Below are 25,334 nucleotides of genomic sequence, written 5' to 3'. Positions count from 1 at the left end.
GGTCCGTTTTTTTAGTTTGAGCACTGTACTTCTGCATGCAGTTTCTATTTATCAATCATTAGAAAATTTTAACTTATATATTTTGGAACAATTTTTTCACAAGTAATACAATGTTAGCTACATATAACACACTTTATCAAATCAAAAGAAAATTACTCAGCACCAAATGTCTTCTGGTGTTTGTATCTATTTGAAAAATTGTAGTTTTTTAAAGTTTTATCTTAAGGCTAAAATATAATGCTTAAGTCTGAGAAAAATAAAAATAACAAAAAAAAAATGGGACGAAATTTTATAGTCAGTCGTAAAAAAAAACTGTCTTCCCCCAACTTCGCTCCGCAAGGCGTTAATGTGACCATCTTATTCTTGGTTTATTTTATTTCTAAGCGACGAATGAAGAGAAAAAGAACCCTTCTTTTTTTACTTGTTCTTTTCCTTCTCGTATCTGCAGAAATGTGCTGCATTTGTCGTACTTTGACAATCGCATTTTGCGACATATGGTGGCAAAGATGCGAACAATGGGGGGCGTTGCTCTAAGCTCTAAGAAGGTCGTAATGAGCTGTGAGGCGTCATGACAGTTTGATTTGAAATTTATTTCTTCTCGGTTGTACTTTGAAATGCTTGGGAAAGAAAAGTAATTCTTTTCCAATTTGATTTAAATGCAAAGACATAAGTGAATTCGTGAATCTAAAGATTCTAGCAGATGCTTTAGAGAATAAAAAAGATATAGCATTTGAACTTTTGATTGGTTAATGATAAGTTAAAATTGCAGAATCATACTCATGTTAAGATTGAAAATATTTGGCAACTAATTATTTTAATAAGACGAAGTATAATTTAACTGCAAAACTATTATATATAAACGCATTGCTTAATTACCTTCAGAACCCTTTGGAATAGCGAAAGGAATCTGTTTAAGTCTAAAAATAATGTTTTATGTACTATAGTTTCAGAAAAATAAATATTGAATCGAAAAAGAGATATGATGAACTATAATATGAGACGGAATATAATATGATATGGAATCCGAATATGGAAATTTAATTATATAACCATCCAAGTCGAATCCTAATATCCTATAAGGAAAGTCAAAAAGTATGACAATGTGACCTAACTTTGTAGCATATTATAGCTGCTGGAAATAGAATGATATGCTCCAAAAATTTTAAAAGTGTTGGGATTCCAAATTTAATCCATTGAAGAAAAAATACTGATTTTTATGATGAGAGAGTGGTAATCCAAATAGAAAAGCCTTTACAAAAACGTTTGTTAATGATCAAAAATCAATAATTTTATTAAGTTTAATACTTTGATCTAAAATAAAAGTTGACTATGTTTTAAAGGGTATTTGTTTTATACTTGTATTGCCTAATAATTATAAACGGGAGAATGTTTTTATTCCATTAAAAATTATCGAACAAATATGTTTAGTTAACTTCCATAAAAATGACTATGATTGTATTTTGAATGACTTTCATATTGTAAATTAAAAAAAAAAAAACACTTTAAATTTTTTAGCGAATTAATTTTTAACAAAACTACTGCCAATGTATTTGCTAAAAAAAACTTATTTGCTTTACTTTTAAATCTTTAGCACTTCTTCTAGCAAAAGAAAATATTTTAAAGTAACGAAATACATTCCCAAAATAAGTATTAAACATATTTTCTGGATTTCAGTTCATCCCGTGAAAATCTTTTTCGAAAATACCACTGGCCTACCACATCTTGGCAAATAGATTCCAACGGATTTTTCAAAAACTGTATTATGTTTCAAATGTATATATCATATGATGCCGGTCCCTTGTCAGAGAAGAGGGCAATCTTTGATTCCGAAAAAAAGATTTTTTTCTAACTATATATATTTTCTTTTTACATCGACAATCCCTCGATAGCCATTGTTTCTTCTTTTACTTTTAGTACTTTCATTTTGGCATCACTGAACGTATTTTTACAAATCGACATTTTTAGTTTAGTTTTTTCTTTCTCTTTAGTATCTGTCTCTTTCTTATGTTACATTTGTTCTTTTTCGAGAAATCTAAGATCTCCTTCAAGCTGGACAAATTTCTTTTCACCTATTTCTTTCAAAACTTTTCACTTCAATTGATAATATGTTCTGGTTATAAAAATAAGCAAAAAATATTTTTACAAAATCTTTTGCAATAGAAATAAGTAAATTGAATTGCAAATGCCTATATAATGAATATATATATATATATATATATATATATATATATATATATATATATATATATATATATATATATATATATATATATATATATATATATATATATATATATATATATATATATATATATATATATATATATATATATATATATATATATATATATATATATATATATATATATATATATATATATATATATATATATATCAGTTCAAAATGAAGATAAAATAAAGGAAAATTACAGAGATATGAAAAAAGGGGGAAAAAGAAAAATAATAATAAAATAAATGGCAAACAACTGAAAAAAAGGATAATTTTTTTAAAAAAAATCTGGAAAATAAAAGATGTAATCTTTTAATCAGCCCACACGATTATATCCGCAAAAAAGAGTGCTTTCTTATATTGTATCAATATAGCCAAAGCAAAATTTATCTATACAATAGTGTGAGGAGCACTCAAAATATTTTTACATAAATTACCACAAATAAAATAGAACACAATAAGTAAAAATAACACGTAAAAACAGAACATAAAATATAAAGATAAAACAGAGTAAAACATAATCTATAAAGCGAGTAGCGAAATCAAATGAACTTACATGAACGGGAAAGTTTTCAAGAATGATTTAAAATATTTTCGTAAAAAGATTGCCAGATTGCAAAATATGAAAACAAAAACGCAAATTGAGCATAACTAGAGGAATATTATTTTAAAGTGCGTTCTTACTGCATTTCTGAAGCACGTTTGATTTGCTAGTACCAAGGATGGGCACGAAAATGAATGTGCGCAATTTAATATTATATATATATATATATATATATATATATATAAAATAAAAATCAAAATTTTTAAAGAACGAGTGTTCAGCTTATGTGTTATAAAAAATATGTATTTAATAAAACACATTTTTTTTTAATAATGTATATATTAGCAATGAATCATACGAGATCGAAACAACTTAATTTTGAAGCAGTAAAGCTATTTTCTTCAAATAAAGTGGTTTCATTGAACATATTAACTCTCGATTAAAAGTTAATAAAACAAAATCGTTTCAAAGTGTTTCCCCTTCTCCCACAATATAGATATAATTAGTACACTGACATTTAGAAAATGTAGCAGCAAATCACAATTTGTGTTTCGGATGAGCTCATTCGAGTAAACATCAGAACACTAAGAAGCAAAGTGCAGGGCGTGGGGTACTACACTCTTCTCAAGCGCTGTTGCGGAAAAGTATTCAGAGAGAAAATAGGAAAATTCCTGAAATTCCGGAGCTTGAATAATAATCCCCCGGAAAATGCGAACGAGGCAAACAGATTTTCCCGTTCTCTCTAACATAGTACACGAAAGGGAAAAATTTTTGTAAGAGGACATTTTGCGGGATTATTTTAGGAAGGTATTTTAATCAGTAAACTTTGCACGCGGTATCTTAATGGTTTTGTCTGTTAAAAGACATTACTTTTAAGATTAAATGTGTGAGAGAGGAAAAGGACTTTGCGATTTTCAACAGGGACATTTTTGTTTATTTTTAAATTTGAAATCCTAATTCTTTTATCTTTTCTCTCTAAAAATAAATGCTTTAGTTTAAACAGCGAATTTTTAAACCCATACATTATTCAAATGCTGCTAAATTTATGCGAAGATAAATATTCCGAGTATATTTAGCTTAAATTTTGGATTTTCACGGTGTTATAACAACAGATTGCTTTTGAAAAATTAAATAATGGAAAATTAAATCATTGTCAACCAATATTTTAATTTCCTAAAATTGTGAAATTTTAAAAACATTATGTAAAGTTTCTAACTAAAGTCATAGTCTCTTGATTATTTTTAAACTGGGTTGTTTTGTGAGTTGAAAATTAATGAAATTAAATGTTTTATTTTTATAAATTTCCAAAAAGTGATTTTTTTTTTAAAAAAGTAACCAAAAATATTTATCTTTTAAATTTAAGTTATACCTTGCGAAATATATTTTATTTACATATTTATTTACATATATATAAGTATATATTTAACATATTTAGGAACATTCAACAACTTCCAAGTAATGCTAAGTAAATAATAAAGTGATTATTATTTTATGTGATTAAATCTGTGTTAATTAAATATTTATGTATAAAATTAATAAGTTAAATACCATACATTTCCATGCATAATATTTAATTAGCTGATTTGAATAGTTATATAGTTAAATAGATGCGCTGAAAAACTGAATAAATCTATTTAAAAAATTTTCTTAAATATGTTGTTCCAGAAAATATTAAGCATACTTATATATAAAGCAATGCGTTAGAGGTATGTGAAAAAAAGCAAAAATTTTCTACTACAATAATAATTTAAAAGATTAATAAATTTTAAAAAGAGTTTTTTTAATAAATAATAATTTTATAAAGAATAAAAATTAGCAATAGATTAAACCCATGTTGCTTTCAAAAGTTTTGTACTATATCTGCATTTTTTCCCTGTAAAATTATTTCAAATGCAAAGAAGTTGTACTTTTTTTAATGTAAACTTTTATCTTGCAATATATTACCTTTTTTCCATGGGCTGTTGCTGTGACAGCAGTTGTCACATTAGTAGTTTTGGTCCTCTGAAAGGCTTGTGAACAATTGTTTGAGGGGAATAACTCGAAAAGTGCGGAAAGCCTCTTCTGGTGGCCTCCTGTTATCCCTAACTCCGGTGCTCTAAAAGTTTAGAAAAACAGAGGGAGGATAAAATTGTTTAGCGCTTGTCACCTACTTTGTTTATACGATCAGCGGTTCATTTCTTACTGAAATAAGAGCCCCCCCAGAAGACCTCCATTACTTCTTTTTTAGCTCACGAGAAAAGGCATGTAACAAATATTTATTTATAACAAATATTTATTAAAAAATATTGAACTTGATTTGCGTGAAACTTTTCATCAGCTATTACTGTGATTTTGATTTAACCATTATTATTTGATATTTAATTTCTATCTAAAACAGATAGCATAAATTCATGAGCATTGTACAGCTATTTAGGCAATAATTTCTAAAGCTTTTATTGTATCAAGCTTAAAAGATTCGTGAATCAGAAAGATTCCTAGAAAATAAAAAAAAACGAAAAACTTTATCAGCTTTTGAATTTACATAGCCAACTACCATTAACTTTAATATTAAAATAAAATAATTAGGTAAATAATGATTATGCAATAATTTAATGTTGTTTATAATAAAAATCCTAGTGAGAGACCTGTTAAAATCATATTCAACATTTTCTAGACTTTGCAAAATTAGAAAATTATCATACATAATGAATCACCCGAATTCGCAATTTTTTTTCAATGTAAATACATTCAGAATTTAAGCACATTATTCTGCAAACTAAACCATCATTATCCTCCTAACAAAACCCAATAGTTCAAAGTTAATAAGACATTAGCTGATGTAACACTTTCTTAAAATTTCTAAACATTTTCTCTCTATTATGGTTCAATGCAATGATAGTATGTTTGAGAATTGAACCGAATTTTTTTAAAGAGGATAAGAATATATTTAATAAACAAATAAAGAAAGCAAATAAACTTTCAATGCTAATTTATTTTCAGTTTAATATTTCAAACTTTCAGGATAGGATGTTAAAAGTTGAGAAAGCTGAATTTAAGGTAATTTTTTTTAATTTAAAAACGAATTTTTTGTGCGCATACATTGTTTAATCTGCCAAGACAAAGTTCATCTTCCATTGGAACATGGTTTTCTCTTATATTTTTTTTCAAAACCCCTATCTTCCCTAATTTGCATTATGTGGTAACAATAGGTGATAAAAACCAACTAAGTAAGCCTTTTAGGAAACCTCTGAAGAGTTCAAAAACTCCTAAGCGTCTTTAGTTCGAAAAAAATAACTCTTCCCTAAATCTTCAATTTTCTGAAACAAAGAAAGGGACTTGTTTCAAAAGGATCATAGTGATTGTCGGGTTTCGCTAAAAGCTGTTTGATGCACTGATCTTTTTTGGATTGTGTTTTAAAGGTGGCGATTAAATCACATAGTTGAGAATGGAAGTTTTCTCGCAAAGAAGCCAAGAGTAGCTATTGCTTTTTTTTTCTGTCCTTCAGCACTCTAATGCTTAGTCTGAGACAGATAATGAAGAAAAACGAAAACGGGATTTTACTGAAGATGTCTACAAAAAGAAGAAATATCGAGTTTAAATTTCACGATTAAGTTTATCGAGCACTTTTCTTTTCTTTTTTAAATATTTTATAACTACGATATTTGGATGTTATTTGTTAATTTTATGATAAAAAGGTCAGACTTTTAGGAAATAGTTTCTTTTTCTAAAATATCCTTGTTAACACAGTTTAAACTATAAAGAATAAGTAAGTAGGAAAAATAATTATTAATTTAATGTATTTTTCCATTGGGGCGTTTTGAGAAATTTTATGGAAAACAAAACTTTAATAAATTTACTACTTTTTTACTTAAATTTTTGCAACGTGAAACACAATTCACTGTTAGAAATTTCTAGAAAAAAATTGTCAAATAACAATTTGTTTAATTAATATTTAACCATATTCAAGTAAAGCAATCAAATAACCATAAATAAGATGGTATTCGAGCTGTTTACCATGAGATAAACCATTTATTAACTTCTTTCATCTTGTATAATTAAACAACCAGAATTTTATCACTCCAATTCGACCCAACTAATGAAGCCACTTCCATGAAGTTCCTTGAAGCTGGATACATATTACAGTCAGGAGGCTGTCAATCTCATGACTGACAGAACGTGGGTTCAAAATCTATTGTTGACATCACAATATTTTCCCCTTTGCCTTTAACATATAAAGAGGTTCCAGTGTTCTGAACTCCTTAGTTTGTGAACCTGGACTGGAGCATATTTTCTAAATTGTAAGCCTTCGCACAGTTGAAATTTACAATTGATAAGTTATTGTGGCAGTTAGTATATATTGCTTCCAAACTATCTTTGGAGTTGAGTGTGAACTATGGTTGCACTGGATCTAGTGCTGCTACTACGAACCTTTAGGTGAGGTCCTTTGTTCGAATCCAGATGGTAGCACACGAACAACTTTCTCACTTATTGTTCCCTCCACTTGAATTCGCAAAAAAATAAGTATATGCTGTCGAAATTTTATAGACATGGGATTTTCATATTCGACTATTATTTGCTTCGTTGTATTCCTTTTAAATTTTGAGAAACCAATGCATACAATTGAGCGTTTCAGGTATATATTTTAAATGCATAGATTTTATACTCGCGCATTACATAGATTTGATGTATTACCTTCGTTGACACATAATGAAAAAACAAGCAATTTGGTCTCTTTTTAAATGGATTTTTTTTTAAATATATTAGCTAATGATTTTTTTTCAAATTAATTTACTACTGCCTTGAATTTTCTTTTTAGAAATAAAGAAAAAAATGCATACGAAAATTATCACACATGTACCAATAATCACACCAATACATATTAAACTTTACGTCTTAAATATCATGTGATCGGGTGTTACGAAACGTGATATAAACATCACGGAAGAAAATTACCCTTTACATTCGAAAATTTGTGCTGCAATAATTTATTAGGAATGAAATCCAAAATTTGTGAATGAAAAAGTCTATTTTCTGTATGCTTCTCAATATTAAAAAATCATGAACGAAATCAAAGACCACCGACAGTGTTTCGATGTTTAAATTTACGTTATCTTTTATTATATTCTCCGAAAACTAAAAATAGTAACTGTTAAATTTGCTTTATTAAATGTTAATAAATCCACTCCATTCACCACAATTATAAGACTGCAAAATATACTTTTTTAAAACGATGAAAAGGGATTTGATTCTACACTTAAATTAAAAATGTGTTAATTATTTTATTACTTATTTCAATCTCTTAAGCAGAATTATTGATTATTTCAACTTAAATAGTTTATCTGCTATTGTAATTATTTGACAATTTTTTTCCTCCCGTGTTTATTTTTTAAATTTTGATTTTTAATCAAGAATGGTGTTTTCTTATTTTAAGCACCTGGTTGTGATTCTGATATCATTCAATATAAAAAAAATATTTAATTTCAAAATCAATGAGGAAATAAATTATTACCTATACCGTAAAAATAACATAATTATATATTTTTTTCCTGAAAAAATGTTAAAATAGTTCTTATTGAAAATAATTTACCTCAGTAAGTAAAATTCAATAAATAAACTAATTACACATTCTTAAGGGATTTTAAGGACACCTAAAAATATGAAGCTTACGATCAAACTTAACAAAACAAAGTTTCGAAAGGAAAATTTTTTGTTCAATTTATTTTCCTTCAAAAGAACTTATAACAACGAAAAATGCATTTAAAAACATTTTTAAGGCTGGGAAAGTAAGAAAAAGAACTAAGTCAACATTGAATAAAAACATCTAAGTAGTTGAGTTTTGGATGAATATGTTAAGAAATATCGTTAAGAAACGACACTAACAAGTTCAAAGTTAAAGAAGAAAAACTAGGCGTAGTTGGCGGAAAATGTTTACTGGAACTTATGAAAAAATATATTGGGTATATTCAGCAGAACAGAAAATAAATGTCCGTAACCTGAAACTTGACAGTTGAAATTACTTGGCATTTATTTTAAGCCAGAAAGCAATTTAAAATTTTATTTCTAAATAGTTTCTTTAGAGAAAGGAGTTCATTAATGATCACAATGAATATTCCATTAATTTAATAAATTTAATTTAATTTATATTTTTTTCTTGTTATTTTACAAGATGTTTGAAGAATGAGAAAGCAAGACTTAGATTAAGTAGATGCTTTTACATGAAATTAGTATTTTTGTTTGGTATTTTTTTTGGTATAATTTTGCTTCGTATTATTTTGGTGTTGTATTATTTATAATATATATATATATATATATATATATATATATATATATATATATATATATATATATATATATATATATATATATATATATATATATATATATATATATATATATATGTTGTTAAGGAGTTTCTAGGAAAACCACTTCGTTTTGTAGCAAGTGTTTGCGGCAGCGTAAACCGTCATTTTTCTATTTAATATTTCAAAAGAACTATTTCAAAATATTTAAACAAAAAAAATTTGTTTTTAAACAATGTATTTAAAAATTAAGTAATAAATTTGATAATAATTTTTTAAATCTTTTTGAAATTTTACATATACATTTTAACATATTCACAGCACGTTTTATATTTAAATACAAAATTTATTGTGAACTCACGACTTAGGAATTAACAGGTCAACTATATTTGCAACAATTATATGCTCATTTAATTGTTTAGTAAATACTTTATTTGTATTCAGAACAACATTTAGTATATTCTTTAAAAGACAACATTTACAGACATTTGCGATTGGTACTCTATTAGAATTTTCATTCTAAAATTATGTTAAAACAACCAGCAACAGTCTGTCGATCCAATTAACTGTAAAATTTACCGAATAGAACGATTTTGAAATAGTCTGCAATCGCATGGTTAGGAAAACATAAATACAAAACTATACGGCTTTTTAACCATTTACAACTAACATGGTTTCAAACCCTTAAAAAGGAAATTAACTGAATTTACCATTGACTGAACATTGGATAGCTTTATAACGCTAACATCTATGTGTGAATGAGAGTATCGCATTCTAACAGCACATGATTACAATCTGTGGAGTGCAGCACACTGGAAACTCTCCATGTGTTGAAGGGGGTAGAGGAATTATTGTGGTGTCAACACTGGGACTCGAACCCCTGTTCTGTCAGTTATAAAATTGACTGATTAGCCCTCTCGGATGTACCCATCAGTAAGGAAATAAATTCACTAAGTTCTTCATTAGGTGGGTTTAGTTGGTGCAGAAAAAAATTCTCGTTATTTAACCAAATAAGTTTAAACCAGTTAATCAACTGCTTTTCTCACAGTAAACAGTTTGAATACCACTTCATGCATTGTTATATAACTTTTGTTTTAGTATTGCGAAATAAAAATTTAAATAAATTGCCATTCAACAATTTTTCTGAGGAAATTTTAAAATAGTTAACATTATTAATTTCCTTTTCAAAAGATATTTTTTATAAAAATATCTGCGAATCAGGAAAAATCAACTTGATCTGTGTACCAATATTATGATATTATTATTTTCAAGCAGCTAAGAAGAAGAATATTTGCGTTTAAACTACAGCAATAATCCAAATGTTAGTTTTAAGAGGCGTATTGAAAATTGCAATTTATGTTAAAATTAGAAATTAAGAAAATAAGATTCGGGATGACTCCTACAATCACATTAAATTTCTCGTTTACCCACAATGTCGATGTCTACAAAAATTTTTTACTCGCAGACACTGCATTCAACTCTCAGATACACAAACGCAGACAGACCAATTCTTTATATTTCCAGGAATAGTTGCCACAAGAATATTTATCATCCGTTTTTTAAATGTTCTAACTATTTATAAACATGTAGATTTGAAAACATAAATTTTCTAGTTCATCAGATTTAGCAATAAGCGAAAAAAGAACCTTCCTTTAAGATGAAATTAACATATTTGCAGATATCTTCAATAACGATATTTTATAGAAGCTTCATCTTTTAACTAGAATAATTCTAAAATCTGAATATTTCTGCAGTAAATGACTATCTCTTGTTAAAAATCTGACAGCATGAAATGTTTAATAACGTCTCAATTTTAAAAGATGTCAGAAAAATGATTAATGACTTTATTTAAATTTATGCAATGCGTAGATATATTCTTTACTCTTCACTATTATCTAAATTAAGCAAGATTTTATTTTTTATTACATTATTAGCTGTTCTTGTTAAAATACCTAAATTAGATAAGTCTCTGTTATTTTTGAATAAAACGTTAAGGACGCATGAACAGTTGGTTTAAGTTGAACTGACTATATAGAGTAATGATATTTTTCGTGGTAACTTTCCTGCGTGTACATTCTTGCATGTTTCTGGATATTGAAATGGATTTTTACTTCAGGTAAGCGGAAATGAAAATGGTGTTATCCCTGCGTGTGCCCAAAAAACTACGAGCTTGATGGATCACTTGGTATTTCCGGCCACTTCGTTTGAAAGTTTTGAAGAGTTAATTAGAAACCTATTCAACATTGTAAAGCATTCTTCGTGCTTCAAGGTAAGCTACCTTAATTAACTTAAAATATATTTTCCTATACCTTTTTCAAAATATAGACGATCGGAAAGTTCGTTAGTGTTAAATCACTTAAAGTTTTTTTTTTTAATATGTTTTAAAGAAATAAGTAGTAGGAGCAAAAAAAGTAAAATGTTTTTATGAAAAAAATTTTGAAAGTAAATAAAAATTTAGAAAAAGCATTTTTTTAAAGTGAATTAAAAAGGGAAAAAATGTATTTTTATGGGACCATAAATGAAAAACTTGGAGCTCATCACTTTTGAAAAATGTGAAAGAGAGTTATCGGTGCACTGAGAAGCAAAGTGTCGTCAAAATTACAGAATATGTTAAAATCTACCTTTCTTTCTGGCTACATGGGAACATCAAAAATCTCAGTAATTTTTATCGAAGCACTTTGGTGATGGTTTTGGCATAACTAAGAATAAAATATGATTTTATAATATGTGATGAAATTTGGTAAATGTGGGAAATCTGGCACTTTTATCATGATATTTTAGCTCATATAACCACTTTTTCAGATAAATTTACTTTTTTGTTTTGTATTTGCTTTACTAAACGTGGGGAAGCAAGATCTGTAATTTTGGATCTCATAATCTGAGGTTCTTAAAAGTAAGGATGTGTCTCAGAATATTTTTCTTATTTGAATCAAGGTAAAAGTTTCTATAAAGCATATTTTACTTTGTGTAAATAACAGCAGCGAACTTCATCTACATAATCTAATGCTTGTAACCTGTAAAGGAAAACTATTGCCCATAAATTAAAAGTTTCTACAAAATGTATAATATAACCTAAAAATATATTTAAAAAAAACGATTACCTACCCTGCAAAAAATTCTGGATCAAATTACAGTAAAAAATACCGGCACTCAGGGAATTTGTGCATTTTACCTCAAAATCTTCTTTTTTTTGCCGGAACTTGTTACGAAACAAAAGATCTGATATGCTTAATATTTTACAGTAATAATCACCGTAAAATTACGAAAGCACTCTAATTAGAAAAATATTACTGCAAAATTTATGGCATAGTATTTTACTGTAAAATGTATTTTACGGATGATGCATCACAAAGTGTCGGTACTTTTTACCGTAATTTGATCGGATTTTTTTTTTCATTTTTGACACAGTTCTATCTTACTGTGATGAGAGATCATTAAATTACGAAATGCTATTTCTAGTTGTCTAAGTATCATCACCCTCGTTTCAAGCCATTGAATAATAAATTTTAAATTAAAGTAATTGAAATACACATTCTTATCAAAATAACTATTTACAAACTTACCCAATCCAAGCTTTCTTGACTCAGATCCTCTTTGATCTTCATAGGTATCTTCAGTTGACGGGTATCTGTAGGCTCTGGAATCCACATGATGATGCTCCTCATTATCCGAACTGCTGTAATCTTGCCATTCCTGACTGCGGTGACGCCTTACTCTCGAACCTTGCCTATTGAGCCGAGTGCTCTTAGCCAAACCTTCCATGCAGAAGCTGTCATGAAAATAAAGAGTTGCATCATAATCTCAGAAAGCAATGTAACGTTGATTTCAATGTCAACAAAAACTTTATAATGCTCGACAAGGTTAATAAATTATGAGCAAATAAACCATGCACGTTTGAAAGAATGTTAAATTGAACTATGCTAGAGTGACGTTCACATTAAGCTGGCAAAAACAACCATTCTATACCCAGAAGGAATTTGCTTTTATAAAGCAAGGCTAAAGAGAAACCTTCTAAAATCGAGGATGAATTATTATTTCCAAATCAAGAGTAGAAAGCTTTCTCAACCCGTGAATAAATTCATCTACTTAAGGCTTATTTTAGATTTTATGACCATTACTGAAACAAGGTTTTTATGTACAGGCTTTCAAGCACTTTTTTAACATTTTAAAAGTTAAGGTTGGTCTGATCATTAGGTTCTTACCACTAACAAAATTTCGCATTTGAGGGCTTGGGCGATGCTAGAACGAGAAAAGGGCAAAACCAAGCTTTAAAGTTGAAAGCTAAAATATTAGGTTATTTTTCGTAAAGTTTTTGCATGTCTTAATCGAATCTTTAAGGAAAGAAGCTGACCTTAGTAATACGTCAAGTTTTCTATAAAAACCAAATTAAAATTAAATTATAGCGCTTGCCGTAAAGTTGCCCACTATATGGGATGTTGTTTTTTCTTTAATGTTAAAAACTAAGCATTGTAATTCAAAAATACGCAAACACCAATCTTAAATAAATGAAATATCGTGTTTAAAAAGATATTTTTAATTTGAGACATGTTTGTATTTTACATAATACTAGCCAACAAGCTACGCTTTGCTCAATGAAATGGGCATTGTTAATTTTTTTTAAATAAAGTGCTTCTGTTATATAATTAAAGCAATTATATTGCAAAGTAAAAAGACAATAAATGTAGTTGAACTAGTATAAAGAAATCCGAGAGTTTTTTAACTTTCGCAAATTGTTAAATTGCCAAATTATACATTTAAGCAATAATTATTTCAGACACTTAAGATAAATGTTGCGAAAGAAAATTTTTGAAGTCTAACAAGTTTATTGCCTTATTTAAAGTCTAAGTATCTTGATATTTTAAGCAAATGCTTCAAATACTCCCTTTCAAAAAAATAAATAAAGATGATAAAATAAAAATAAAAAAGGAAGAAAAAAGAATCGTTTCATCATGTATGTGGATTTGTCAACAGCCATAATAATAATACTAAGCATTGCAAATTAAATTACCTAATTATGGCACACACAAATAAAAGTTTAAGTTAAATACACATTGAATATGAACAAGAATAAAGACGTTGTATTATGCTTTCTAACTTTCGCGTTTTGTCATAAATTTAAGTTAAAATTAAATGGAATACATTTAACGTAATTGTTAAACACTGTTTAACAATTTTAATGTCTTTAAGAAAAGACATAGGTTGCAAAAATATAAGACTTTAAGTATTGCTTTGTACAAGGAAGAAATTGCATGGACTGATCCTATAGGAGCAGATTATCTCGAGGAGCAGCTTTTGAAACGCCATGGGATTAGGTTGAACTTTCCCCGCAGCGACACCTGTCAGCTGAGTTCCCGAAGTGCAACTGTATTCAACAAAAAGTAATGGCAACGTGGGAGTGAGGGACTCCTTTTCCCCCTTTTTCGAGAAGATTCATTCGATTTCTTTGTGGGCCCCCTGATGTACGTCTGTGCATCAGGGAGGCGTGGAGTCTGATTTTTAGAAGAAATTGATGACGATTTTTTTGAGCATGAGACAAATCCATTTACATCTCTAAAATTGTTCTATAATTTTTAATTTGTGGCCTGTGTGGCTGTAGATAGTGATGTTATGAATTTATACGTTTTTTAATTTTTTTAAAAAAAAGAGTGCTGTCTAACAAATAAAATGTGGTAAGTTTACAAATTTCTGTATTTTTGTTTTATCTGTCTCATGTGTTTTTTAACTCTAGGCAATCCATTCCTTTTCAGCTATTTATTTTTCTTTCAGGTTATTGCGACAGCGCAAATCTTTTTAAATTATACCTTTGGCCATGTTTCGAATTAAGATGATACGTATCCGTTTACAGGATATTGTTATTCTAGTAATTTGTAATTGTTTCTTCTAAATTAATTCTTAATGGTTCATTCTAAATTAATTATTTAATCTTTTTTACTTATTAAACCTTTTTCCCTAAGCCATTAAGAGCACACGTTATTATTTGGTGCCTTAGTACCAGGTGTGAGCTTAAGGATTTTATTTTTTTAAATTTTCATTATAAATGATATATATTTTAAGTAAAATTAAATTTTGGAATGGATTGGACTAATTTTGATAATTTTTTTTGATAAATATGCTGCAAAATTTATGGCACATGGCATATTAAAATAATACACGTGCATGATTCATATTTCTTCATTCTCTCTTCCTCTGCATTATTGTTGTGTCTCTCCAATGATTTTGATAATTTATTGATTGAAATATTTCATTGTTTGAAAAGTAATGCTTAATCGCAATAATTTTAATTAAATGAATGTCTTGTGTGGTTTCAAAAGTAATGAAAATTAAGTGTATATATGTTGAAAAATTAGTATTCTTGATTTTAAGGATTTGTAGTGGATAATTTTAAGCAATAGTTATATGAAAATAGTATTTTAAATGCAGTAGGGCTATACATTTTTAATGACTGTAATACCATTGGTTATATATATATATATCTATACAGTTTTATGAATATTATATTGATAACAACTTGATTTTTTGTAATTTTATCTGTGATTTTTATCTTGAATATTTTTGGGAATGTATTATATTTCTATAATTTAACACTTATCTAATTTAATGGCAAAATCTAATTTTTCTTTGGCGAATTCGCTGCAACCTTTCAGTGGCAGCAGGGATGCAAATTTAAATTTTTTTCTTAGCAATTTAGAGCAAATAGCTATATTAGAGAAATGGGACGACACAAAGAAATGTCTAATTCTTAAATTAAATTTAACAGGAGAGGCATTAAGAGTAGTCAGTGAAGCACACACTGAAAATAACAATGAATTTGAAATAATAGTAAAGATACTTAAAGATAAATTCTTAAAAAAGGCAAATTATGCTGAATTACAAAAAAAGTTTAACACACTTATGCAAGGTCCTAATCAAAGTATAAAAGATCTAATAGATGAGGTGGAGAAAGCTACCAATCAATATTTGGAAATAAATAATAAGAGTAGTGAGGAGACTTTGAATTTGGCTAAAAAAATGAAGGCTCAAAAATTGTTAGATAGTATGAGACCCGATACTCGACTTGAAGTCATGAAAAGGGGAGCCACAAGATTTGAGGAAATAGGCAAAATAGCAAGTGATGTGGAAAATGCTCTCGCAATTAATGAAAATCATGTAAATAATTTAACGAAGACAACAGATGTAGATATTCTATTAAAACATCAGGTAGAAAGTAATCGCAGGATAGAGGAATTAACTCAAAAAATAGAGGATTTAACTAAGAATAAATCTGTAAATAATATTTCAAGAACTAGGAACTTTGTGCAACCTAAAATAACTTGCCATATATGTAATAAATATCACTTAACAACGGAATGTTGGTATTATCCAGGGAAAGATATGAATAATAGTAATAGAGTAACACCTTATGATAGGAGTCGCAGTAATTTCAGAAGAGGATTCAACAGAAATTTTAGGAATAGGGGTAACAACAGTAGGGACAGAAGACGAAATAATTTAAACTAGTTAATGGTTCTTGTAACAGGTGGAATGAAACAGGGTTTACAAGAACCAATAACAAATCAAATGAGTTAAAGCTGGATAAAAATACAAAATTGAAAAAGAAGGAAATTTATAAACAAAATGTCAGTCCAAATTATAATAAAAAATATAAGAGTAGGATATTTATTAGTAGTAACATCAAACATAAAAATTTTAATTCAGATAATAATGATAAAAAAAATCAGGTAATAACAAATTCTAACTATAATTCAAATAACAATCAGAGATGTAGAAATGATATAAATAAAAATAATGATGAATTAAAAGAAATAAATGAGGAAATAGAATTAGGAAATAAGCATGTTATGACATGTGGTGATATTAACAATTCAGATGCTCTTCCTATTATAATTTTAAAATTTGGAGATTTATTAATACCTGCTTTATTAGACACTGGTGCTAATTTGAGTTTAATTGATCCTGCAACTGTAAATGAAATAAAAGAAAAGACTAAAGTTAATTATTTATCTCGATCAGTAAGAATACATACCTTAGATAACAACACTATACCATACTTATCAGCTATATCCTCAAAATTTAAGATCAAGACTAAATGGTTTAATGGAACCTTCTTTGTAACTCAAAATTCTTGGCATTACAAATATAAAATTATCTTGGGTTATGATTTTATACAGCATAACAAAATTATTTTGGACACACCAAATAGGAAATTAATTATGGGGCATGAGTCATTTGAATTTTTTGAAGATACTCCTCGTGTGATAAATAATTTATGTAATAATGTGCAGATAGATAAAGATAATATTGCTTGTGCACCCGAGAAAATAGTAATTGAGCCTAATACCCAAAAATTAATTAAACTAACTGTATCTCAAGATACAAGCAATTGTAAACAAATATTATTTTCTCCTAATATTAATAAACTAAAGTATACAATTTATGAATCATTAATTGAAATTACTGATAAAAATTTTGCAACTATGATTGAAAATAATACTGACAAAAGAATAATTATAAATAAAGGAACTAAAATTGGTAAAGTATTCGAAATTGAGAAAAATGATATTATGATACCCACAGAGGATGAGCATTTACAAATAAATAATTTAAATTTGGAAGAAATTCATAAACTTAGAAAAATAGAAATTAATACCAGTGATTTTGACTTAAAACATTTGAATAAGGATGATGCAGACAAGATGCTCAAAATTTTAATGAATAATGCTGAGGTTTTCTCTAAATCTTATGCTACTCTAGGCTCTACTAACGCAGTTATCCCTGAATTTAAATTATTACACCAATTTCCTATTCAGACTAGACCGTATCCAATTCCTAATATTGCCAAATCATTTGCTAAAAAAGAGATTCAAAAATTGTTGGAAGCAGGCATTATTGAACCTTCATCTTCAAATTATTGTTTTCCGGTTATTTTTGTCAAGAAGAAACCTTTTGTTAATGACCCTAACTTACAAAAATTCCGCATGGTCATTGACTATCGCTTACTAAATTCTGTAACTGAGACTTTTAAAATTTGTTTACCTAAAATAAATGACATTTTACATGACATTTCTGGAAAAGCATTCTACACGGTTTTAGATTTAAAGAGTGCATTTTTTCAACTGCAATTGAAAAAGCAGGATAGAGCCAAACTTGCATTTTGTTGCGAAATTGGAAATTTTCAGCCCACTCGTCTTCCTTTTGGATCTCGTAACAGCACTTCTTATTTCCACAATTTAATTTCAAAGTGTTTAGATGATATAAAAGGGCCTAATGTACAATATTTTTTAGATGACATAGTGATTGCTGCTAATTCAATAGAAGAGATGATTAATTTTTTGATTAAAGTCTTTGACAGACTTAAAAAATTTAACTTAACTTTAGACCCTGCAAAAATTCAAATATGTAAATCTGAGATAGTTTATTTAGGTTTTAAACTTCATGCAAATGGTTTTTCCCCAGCTCCGGATAATGTAAAAAAAATTGTAAACTTTCCCATTCCTAAAGATGTCAAGCAAGTACAAACTTTTTTAGGCATGATTAATTATTTTCGTCATTTAATTTATAATTTTGCTGTCATTGTTAAACCTATAGTAAATTTAACTAAAAAAAATGTTGAATACAATTGGAATGAAGAATGCCAAAATGCTTTTAAATCTATTTCAGAGCAATTACTACTTACACCTACTTTAAAAAATATTGATGATAGCAAAAAATTTTATATTGTTACTGATGCCTCTAATAATTCTTTATGTGGTATTTTAATGCAAAGAATTGAGGAAAATTTTGTACCTATAGAATTTTACTCCAGACAACTGACTTTTGCAGAGTCCAAATATCCATCAATTAGGCGAGAACTTTTAGCTATTGTTGATTCAGTTAAACATTTCCATCAACATCTTTATGGTAAAGAATTCATTGTTTTAACTGATGCGAAAGCATTAACTTTTCATATTGATTTGCAAAAACAACCAGAGATTGTGAGTAGGTGGCTTATGTATTTACAGGAATTTAATTTTCAAATTAAGCATATAGAAGGTTTAAAAAATCCAGCTGATTATCTATCCAGAGTGCCCATTACTGATGTTGTTGTTAATAATGTAAATATATTTGAAGTAAATGAAAATCTTAAAATGGAGAATATAATTAAATTTCAACAAAATTGTAACAAAACTAAAGAAATATTGGAAAAACTTAGAATCAATGACAAATTCACTCCAAAAAAATTTTTTGTAAATGATAAAGGATTACTTATGATGAGAATTAAACCTCCTAAACATCCTCATAAAACTATTAGTAGAATTTTTATACCCGAATCTCTTAGAGGTGAGGTTCTTAAGGCAGCTCATGCTGCACATTTTGGTACTTTTAAAACATACAATTTAATGAAGAGAAATTATTCCTGGTATGGCATGTTAGCTGATACACAAAATTTTGTGGAATCATGTGATGCTTGTTTGGCAAATAAACCTAAACCAAAAATTACTGAAACTAAATTTATTGAGAAAAGTGATCTCAATGTGGGACAAAGATTGTCAATTGATATTGTAGGAAAATTGCCTAGGTCTATTGACAACAAATTTTTTATTTTAACAATTATTGATAATTATTCAAGATATTTAGAGACCATACCATTAACAAATATAAAATCATCAAACATAATCAGTAGCTTAAATGACTATTTTTCTAAATTTGGGTTAGCTCAAGAAATAATTAGCGATAATGGCACTAATTTCACTTCTGATGAGTTTGTTAACTTTTTAAAATCATTAAATATTGAACATAGAAAAACTTCATTTTATTATCCTTTATCTAATGGTTTACTGGAGAGATCTCACAGAATTTTAAAAGAATCAATAGCTTCAATGTGTCACAATAGTTGGGAGTGGACAAATAAACTTTTATTTTTCAAATTGCATTATAATTCCTCAATAAATGTGGTTACAGGTTATACTCCTGCAGAATTGTTTTTTGGTCGAAATTTAAATCTCCCATTAAATGTAAGTGTTAATGTCAACAATGAAGAAAACCCATCTAATTACATTAAAAAATTAACAGAGCACATTGCAGAGACCAGAGAAATAGTGAGGCTTAATGAGAATAAATATTTTGAACTACATGAGAAATACATAAAGGGTAGACCAACTCCTAATTATGAGTGTAAGGATCTTGTTTATTTAAAAATAAATACTGATGTTCGTTCTTTAGATCCCAAATATGAAGGTCCTTTTGAGGTTACGAAAAAGTTTAGAAATAACAATTACCTAGTACATATAAAAGATGATAGAAGAGACATGTACAAAAAATTTCATGTCAGTAAACTTTTCAAAAAAAAGTCATTAAGAGAGGAACTAAAGAATGACAACTCAAATGATCATGATATCAGCATTGAATATTAAGCTAAATAATGGTTAGAGTGTTTATCATATTTTTGTTAGGGTATTGATTTGACAATTTTAACTCAAGGTTTATTTAAATGTAAAAATATATAGTTAGCAAATTTTGTTTTGGTGGTTAGATTTTTGAATTGCATTTTTCCCCTTCGAGCTCAAAATTTTATATTTGATGAAAACTGGCTGGTACAATTATCATTAAATATGGAAACATCCCATTCAAAAATTAAGCTTGATTTTTTCTTGGTTTTCTCTTTCTGATAACCGTCTTATTTTTTTAGCTACTAAGGATTTTTACTGTCCTTGTGATGCAAATTTTTAGTTATATTGTCATTTCAATAACATCTGATTAAGATAGGGAGTATAGTGAATTTAAGGAAAATTTTGATATAGTAAATAAAATGAAATATGAACAGAATTACGAAGTAAATGTGCTGAATTGAGATAATAATCATTGCAAATACTAGTGTAGGATTCAAAATGTAAATAATTGCATAACATATGACAAAAAAAAATAATGCAAACACTAGTATAGGAGTATGAGGTAGATCTAAAAGATTGTCCAATTAGTGTCATATGTTATTATATAAGTGCCAAACATGAAATTGATCAAAAAAAAGAAAGAGATCAATATCAAAAAATTTTTTTAAAACTTATTGACAAAAGTTACTGTGCATTTTTAGATACTGTATGACAAAATGTTATTAGGTGACAGTATTGTTGGTATGATGAAGTTTTGTATGTTAAAATTTTTTTGTTTTACAAGAAAGAGAGAATGAAGGGATAAGATGAATACTTTAACAAAATTTTTTTGAGACAAGATAGAATAAATTCACCACCATTGTTTTGTAATTGTATATGTATGTTATATTATTCGGATACTCACCATTTTTTTTTATTCTCTTAACCACATGATTCCAAAGAAAGAAATGTGTAAGGCAGCTGAATTTTTTTTTCTTCATTGTTTTTTGCTATTTTAGTGAAGCAATGTTAAACACTGTTTAACAATTTTAATGTCTTTAAGAAAAGACATAGGTTGCAAAAATATAAGACTTTAAGTATTGCTTTGTACAAGGAAGAAATTGCATGGACTGATCCTATAGGAGCAGATTATCTCGAGGAGCAGCTTTTGAAACGCCATGGGATTAGGTTGAACTTTCCCCGCAGCGACACCTGTCAGCTGAGTTCCCGAAGTGCAACTGTATTCAACAAAAAGTAATGGCAACGTGGGAGTGAGGGACTCCTTTTCCCCCTTTTTCGAGAAGATTCATTCGATTTCTTTGTGGGCCCCCTGATGTACGTCTGTGCATCAGGGAGGCGTGGAGTCTGATTTTTAGAAGAAATTGATGACGATTTTTTTGAGCATGAGACAAATCCATTTACATCTCTAAAATTGTTCTATAATTTTTAATTTGTGGCCTGTGTGGCTGTAGATAGTGATGTTATGAATTTATACGTTTTTTAATTTTTTTAAAAAAAAGAGTGCTGTCTAACAAATAAAATGTGGTGAGTTTACAAATTTCTGTATTTTTGTTTTATCTGTCTCATGTGTTTTTTAACTCTAGGCAATCCATTCCTTTTCAGCTATTTATTTTTCTTTCAGGTTATTGCGACAACGCAAATCTTTTTAAATTATACCTTTGGCCATGTTTCGAATTAAGATGATACGTATCCGTTTACAGGATATTGTTATTCTAGTAATTTGTAATTGTTTCTTCTAAATTAATTCTTAATGGTTCATTCTAAATTAATTATTTAATCTTTTTTACTTATTAAACCTTTTTCCCTAAGCCATTAAGAACACACGTTATTAGTAATAGTATAAACTTAAGCATTTTCATTTTTGAAGTCTTTAAAAAATCATTTTTATCTGAAAATAATAGAGTTAGATTTTTCCCATCAATCTAACTATTACAGTGATTAACATTTTTAAGCTATTAACATATTATTAAAAAATGAAATTTATCACCAATCACTTTTTGAAAAGTGTTCATTAGTATTTTGCAATTATAATTTGTACCAGACTCTAAAAAAAGAGTGACTGTATGGTAAGCAATTACAGAGAGACTAGCGATAAAAAAGAGAAAATGAGTGATTACATTACCTTTTAATTTTATCCACAATTCCCCCTAATTAAGTTAATTCGCCAAATGTCAGTTTTATTTGGAGAAAAAAAAGTTCTTTTTTGTGCTTCATTCTACTTTTTATCTAAATCGAAGCTAATTCTATTGTTTTCGCGTTGTATAGACTCATTTGTTGTTTTGTTTTCAACTTATCTTACATGGAATATATATTAGAAAAATTACAAATCCGTAAATGCATATGTTTTTTTCCTCCTCTTAAAGTACCTTTTTCTTATTATGACAAAAGTGATTAAAATTCTAGGAAGCAAATTCAGCTTTTTTTTTAAGAAAAAATTATATATCTAAAGTGTACATCAGCTAAGTTAAAAAAAGAAACACTTTTTCAAAAATTAAATCCTTATGCATTTTAAATTCCCCTTCTTCAAAATTAATTTCTCTAATAAGAAAATAAAATTTCTTTTAAGTGCATAAAAAGTGCATGCCTGTGAAATGATATAAAAATTGACTTAAATGATTAATTATTTTTATGCTTTTGATTATATGTAATAATATTATTTTATCTTCAGACTATCTTTCTTTTCAATTTTAAAAATCATATTTTTATAACAAATTATTGTTAATTCGCATTCTTGTGCTTATATAGACAAAGAAAAAAAATCGAAGGAAGGAAAATAATCTAAATAGCAGTTTTTAAATATAATTTGTAAACTAATATTAAAAATTTACATGGTTAGAATTCTCATTCTAAAATTACTATTAAATTACCAGCAGTAATCTGTCCATCCAATTTACCTTAAAATTTACTGTATTACTTTGAGTATTTGAAACTGTTTACAACAGTTGTAGTTAAAAAAAGAAAAATAAAAAAAATTTATATATTTTTAAAAAAATGAAACTAGATGGATTTTTTAATATTTACAGTTATTATACTTCAGCTGCTGAGCTTTGGTAATTAATTTGAGCTTTTCGTAAATTAATGGACATTGACATTAGGTTGTGGTTGGGTTGTCTCTGGCCAAATGAACCGTTAAATCTAGCTTATCGTAATGACACCATCTATAGTATGAGATGCTGAATACAATATATTTTAGTTTTAAACAGCTTTATGGTGCTGCCATCTATACTTTTAATGATATATTTTATTCCAATTGTACAGGGTCATCAATTGGAAGAAAGTAAAGCACTGGAAACTCTTCCTGTGTTAAGGGATAGGAAGAAATATTCTGTTGGCAACTCTAGGATTCCAACCTCCGTTCTTCCGGCCTTGAGATTTACAGATTTGTCCTCTCGGATGTATTACAACTAACATTTAAATAAATAGTTAATTTTTCTTATCAAGTTATTTAATGAAATGCAATTCTAAAGCCAAAAAGGTCTCAAAACTTGCATTTGTATGAAATTCAAGAAAAAAAGTGTCTTATGACGATAATACATACTGTAGAAAAATAGATACTCAAGGTTCAAATTTTTTTTATTTCTTATTTATAAAACCGTTTCCTGCAAAATGGTAATGTTCAACATCTGATCAAAATTAGTTATCTATTCTTGTTTTATGATATTTATTTCAACAAAGGCACTATGCTTAGTGCAATCCACCAATGAACACAATCGATAAGGAAAGCAACGCAAAATGAAAATAATGTGGGCAAGAATATTCAGTTATTGCCGAGAATATATTCAGAGAAATGTAGTATGCAAGTTATCCCATTTGCACTTACTTTTACAGTACAAACGGTAATTATATAATAAAAATTGCACAAATAAAAAAAATGCTTTTTTCAGATAATTCAGATAAAAAATAATTTTGAAGACCTTCCTGAAAGCACATTGTAAAAATTTCCGAATCAAATAATGGTATAAAGTACCGACACTTTGGGTGCATCATCCGTAAAATACATTTTACTGTAAAATTCATTTTTAGTGTAATTTTTACAGTAATATTTACTTATTTAGAGTAATTCAGTGATTTTGAGGTAATTATTACTGTTAATTTACGGTGCAATAGATTTTTTGTTTCGTAACATGTTCCGGTAAAATTGGATTCCACTATAAAAAGTACTGGTAATTTTTTATCGTAAGTTGAAGAGGAATTTCTTAATAATGCACTGAAATAAGGCACAGATGAGGAACAAAATTTGTGAAATTTGTGTTCGCTTTTGCTACGTAAAGGCTATTAAAATATTAAAATACAATTAAAAAACTGTTAATTTGACAAAAATGATGCAATTTTTTCTTACGGAGTAATTAAATTGCTTACTATATAATTGAATAAGTTAGCACACATATCGTGTGTATAGAAATAAATAACTTCGAATTGAAATCGAGACTAAAGAAGGACGGATACAATAACAACCATATACTTTATACTGGCTACTAATGACTAATTTAAAAGAGAAAAAAAACTTAAAAATTATTTCCGTCAAAAATTACTTCAGTGATCCCATTTATATTATTTCGTGATCCCTTTAAAAACTGACACTAAAAGGGGGCACTAAGCTTTAATGGTTATATTCAGTAATAACCGAGATATTTTAAGACGTTTAAGTTTTTCATTTTATAAAGTAATGGTTATTTTGCTTCTTTAAAGTTTTTCCTTATCAAATTTTTTCCATTTTAAGTAGCAATTTTCTAACAAAAAATAGTTCAATTACGTATCCTTCAATTCCTTCTTTTTATTTAGCGAAATATCTACTTAAGTAGGTGTTGACGAACCCCTAAATCCGAAGATACATTATATTTATCTCAACTTGATATTAAAATTTTAAATGTTGTAAAATTTGTGTTTGTAAATCATTCCCGTGATCCCTTATTACC

At 27.7% G+C, this 25,334-nt stretch overlaps 1 protein-coding gene across 4 annotated transcripts in view; it reads right to left on the bottom strand.

Moving 5' to 3' along the window:
- LOC107438670 (teneurin-m) overlaps positions 1 to 25,334 on the bottom strand; it is a 487,196-nt gene that overhangs the window by 273,358 nt on the left and 188,504 nt on the right. For all 4 annotated transcript variants that reach the window (XM_087165593.1, XM_087165588.1, XM_043039103.3 and 1 more), the window contains one exon: positions 12,616 to 12,821. In XM_087165593.1, the coding sequence (XP_087021719.1) occupies positions 12,616 to 12,814 (199 nt within the window). In that variant the 5' untranslated portion in view covers positions 12,815 to 12,821. The remainder of the gene's footprint in view (positions 1 to 12,615; positions 12,822 to 25,334) is intronic.

Source organism: Parasteatoda tepidariorum, chromosome 1, assembly GCF_982258835.1.
Source record: "Parasteatoda tepidariorum strain Cologne lab strain chromosome 1, Ptep-v5.0, whole genome shotgun sequence".
In the NCBI taxonomy this organism is placed as follows: Eukaryota; Metazoa; Arthropoda; class Arachnida; order Araneae; family Theridiidae; genus Parasteatoda; species Parasteatoda tepidariorum.
Note: the sequence above shows the minus strand (reverse complement) of the source record. Positions and strands in the feature narration are given on the sequence as shown.